Here is a 4,077-nt window from a genome sequence, read left to right on the forward strand (position 1 = left end):
AGAAGTCCCTCCCTGTGCCCTGCCCAGACAGGGTAGGCACTCAGTATGTTTGAGTAGGTAAAGGATGGAAGAAGACCCCAAGGCACAGGAAGTTTACCCTTGTTAGAAATGATAGCTTATCTGTTGATGGACAGATAAGTCCACCATGGACCCAGACTCACTCCCCCAGTGGAATATTATCATGGATGGCTGTGAATACAACCTGGACAACTACAGAACCACCTTCCATCCGGTTGGTTCCTCTGTGACATATCCTAATCACTATCAGAGGTTTGATGTGAAGACCTTTGCCTTTGTATCAGAGGCCCAAGTGCTCTCTAGCCTGGTCTACTTCCACTGCAGTGTGTTAATCTGCGATCAACTCTCTCCTGATTCCCCTCTGTGTTCTGTGACTTGCCCTGTGTCATCCAGACAGCGGCGAGCCACAGGTGCCACTGAAGAGAAAATGATAGTAAGTCTCCCAGGACCCATCCTCCTGTTGTCAGATGGCTCTTCACTCAGAGATGCTGTGGACTCAAAAGGGCACGGGGCTGCCGGATATGTTGCTTTTAAGACTGTGGTGGCTGTGGGTGCCTTAGCAGGCCTGGTGGCAACTCTAGGCCTCATTAGCTACCTGCACAAGAAAAGAACCATGATGTTAAATCACTAAGGATTTTCAAATAAAGTGGTTGAAGTAAAAAAAAAAAAAAATCATTCCATCTGCCCTCTGGGTCCAGCCACTGTAGGGCTGGCAGCTCGTACCTCACCACGCGGCAAGAGGCCAGAAGACTTGAAAGACGATGGCTGGTGCCTACTGCGTGCCTGGGGGCCTCTGTTGGCCAGAAAGGATAGCAGCTCTTGGGCATGTAGTAGGCACTCAAAGCAGACACTTGGTGAATGGAACGAGTAGCATCAGGGATGGAGCTTCTCATGCTCTGAGCTCTATTTTGGCCACACTTTCAGATTCTTGGTGCCTTCTTCATGAGTCAGCGTTTGTTTTAGAATCCAAATGCTTTAGAAATAGAAATACTGGATTTCTAAATTTGGCTTTAGTCCCAGCTCTTCCCTAGGATTCTGGCCCAGAACATGCTGGAAGCATATTAATCAATGGATGTTGCAGTTTCCAGAGGCTTTCTCTCTGGCTCCTGAGGAGCTCTCGGGCTAGAGGACACTCCATTCAGAGGAGGGAAGCAGTTCAGAAAGCTGGAGAAGGTGCAGGCAACACAGGAGGCTGTGAGGCCCCACAGGACCAGACTCTCTGCCAACATGGCAGCCTGGCTGTGAGTGTAGGCCCTAGATGAGGGAGGCCGGGGAATGCCAGAACACATGGTTCCTACTCCCAAACCTTTCTTCCATCCCACCTGCAAAATACAATTCACATTTAGAAAACTGAAGTAAAGACACTTAGAAAGTAGCCTGTTGGGGTGCCTGGGTAGCTTGGATGGTTAAGCATCTGCTTTCAGCTCAGGTCACGAGCCCAGGGTCCTGGGATCGAGTCCCATGTCAGGCTCCCTGCTCAGTGGGGAGCCTGCTTCTCCCTCCTTCTGCTGCTCTCCCTGATTGTGCTCTCTCGCTCTCTCTGTCAAATAAATAAATAAGATCTTAAAAAAAAAAAAAAAAAGAAGAAAGTAGCGTGTTGACCAGTGTGGGAGAAGGTTTGCATCTTCTGTCAGAGAGATTTGTAGGAAGGTGGAAGTATGGGCGGGGAGGGGTGCTTGTGAAGACACTTGCCTGATTTTCAAATGCTTCTCCCTTAGAATCCTTGCTGGAGTGTAAATGATGCAAAACTCCTGAGCATCTGTGCTTATGGTGAAAAGTTATCATTCGTGAGCACCCACGATGCCCCTGGGACTTTGCCCCATTATTTGATCCTCACAGCTGTAGTATAAAGTACGAGGCATTATCCCCATTCCCCAAATGAGAAAAATGAGGCTTGGAGTGTTGGAGCACTTGGGTAACTTGCCTGAGCCACACAGTGAGTAGCAGAAATGCAGTCTGAGCCCTGAACTCTGCGTCTCGAAAAGCCACTAGGTCTCCAACCCCAATGCTGACAGTAACGTGGTTACTTTTACGTGACTGGATAAAGGTAACTGGATAAAGGGTAGAATATTCTACCGGCTAGGAATTGGGGGGTCTCTTGTTGGCTCTTGCCCCCTCTTTCCTGCTCCAGGCATTTGCTCTTGGTGAGTCTGGCATCGGCTGACCTGGCGGCGGCCTCGTACCCGTCCCTACTAGTCCTCGCGGCCATCTTCCGTGACGGCCGGGCCCTGGGCGAGGTGCACTGCGAGGCCAGTGCCTTCGTGATGGGCCTGAGTGTCACTGGCTCCATCTTCAACATCACTGCCTTTGCCGTTAACCGCTGTTGCTACGCCTGCCGCAGCGGGGTCTACCAGCAGATCTACCAGCCCTGGCACAGGCCCCTCTACATCTGCCTCGTCTGGCTCCTCACTGTGGGGGCCTTGGTGCCCAACTTTTTCACGGGGTCCCTGGAGTACGACCCGCGCATCTACTCCTGCACCTTCATCCGGACGGCCAGCACCTGGTACACGATGGCAGTGGTGGTCGTTCACTTCTTCCTCCCCATCGCTGTCGTGTCCTTCTGTTACCTGTGCATCTGGGTGCTGGTGCTTCAGGCCCGCAGGAGGGCCAAGTCAGAGACCAAGCTGTGCCCAAAGCCCAGCGACGTCCGGAGCTTTCGGACCATGTTCGTGGCGTTTGCGATCTTCGCTATCTGCTGGGCCCCACTGTATGGCATTGGCCTCGCTGTGGCCATCGACCCAGAAGAAATAACTCCCCAGGTCCCGGAGGGGCTCTTTGTAGCTAGCTACCTCCTGGCTTATTTCAACAGCTGCCTTAATGCCCTAGTCTATGGGCTCCTGAACCAGAACTTCCGCAGGGAATACAAGAAGATTGTCTCAGCCCTCTGGAACCCTCGGTGCTGTGTTCAGAATGCTTCCAAGGGCAGCCAAGCTCCACCTGTGGGGAATGCCCAGCACCCTGTCCAGTTAGACACTCTCTAGCCTAGGTCACCGGCGGGGCACCAGATTCATGAAATGGTAGGGGGAGATCTGCTCCAAGGGTGAGATCGGGCAGCCTGCTGGGCTACGCGGTCCTGTTGACGTGACAGCCCACAGTTTGTGGAACTTCATCGTGTGGACAAGAAGCCCGTCAGCACCATGGGTTCAAGCTGGTCAGGGGAGGCCTACAGGTGAGCACAGCCCCGGCCCTGGCAGACACTCTCTCGGTGCGCTGGGGGTCTTGGCGCATACTCAGCCAAGGAAGGGACAGAATGAGGACAGGCTTGGGGCAGAAGAAGCCAATGACTTCCTATGAGCTGCTCTCTCCTCCTGCTTGGGCCTCCTTGCTGCTTTTTCTCTCTTCCCCAAAGGGCAGCCGGAATGGATAGCTTCCTGTTGGCAAGTGTGAAAGAGCGAGCTCTGTCGTGCTGGGAGCCAGGTAGCTCTGCGGGGGCCGCAGGAGGCTGGTGTGGTGCAGAGGGCACGTGTTATATTGACTCTCCCTACACTAGCATACACACACACACACACACACACACACACGTGTGTGTGCACCTCAGGTATCTGGAGCACGAAGTCGGCCTGGGTTCTCCACCATGTTCAAGCTGTGTGACTTGGGGCAGGCCCCTGACCTGTGTCTCCCTCGGTTGACTCACCTTACAATGGACATCATGCCAGTGCTGCCTCCCAGGGCTGTTGTGGGGATTCGCCGGGATGATAAGCTGCAGAGCCACTGAGGACAGTGCCGGACCCATGGCCAGCCCTCAGTAATCACTAACTGTGTTCTTATTCCTACTACACAGAATGAAAGATAATCTTGAAGGAGAGAAGGGGTGATGCACAGACAGGAAGTGGAGGGAAGCGAGTGGGGAAGGTGTGTATGGAGATGGGGGAAGGGCACGTATATCTACACGCTTTGTATTGCGGACGCCTCAGGTCTTCATTCAGCCCCGAGAGATTTAGCTTCCTTCTTCAGCTCCACAAACATGACTGACTAGTCTGTAACCAGGTCCAGCAGGAGAAACAAAAGGCAGGTTGCCTCTCCTCTTGGGGGTCACAGTCTGTTAATGAATAGTATCGG

The 4,077-nt window shown here is 53.1% G+C and overlaps 1 protein-coding gene across 1 annotated transcript in view; it reads left to right on the plus strand.

The window, feature by feature from the left end:
- MTNR1B (melatonin receptor 1B) overlaps positions 1–3,521 on the plus strand; it is a 13,607-nt gene extending 10,086 nt beyond the window's left edge. The window contains 1 exon segment of the mRNA XM_006732963.2: positions 2,150–3,521. Within this exon segment, the coding sequence (XP_006733026.2) occupies positions 2,150–2,999 (850 nt within the window). The 3' untranslated portion in view covers positions 3,000–3,521.
- The last annotated feature ends 556 nt before the right edge of the window (positions 3,522–4,077 follow it).

Source organism: Leptonychotes weddellii, chromosome 11 (assembly GCF_054177405.1).
Source record: "Leptonychotes weddellii isolate Sample4059 chromosome 11, ASM5417740v2, whole genome shotgun sequence".
Classification (NCBI taxonomy): Eukaryota; Metazoa; Chordata; class Mammalia; order Carnivora; family Phocidae; genus Leptonychotes; species Leptonychotes weddellii.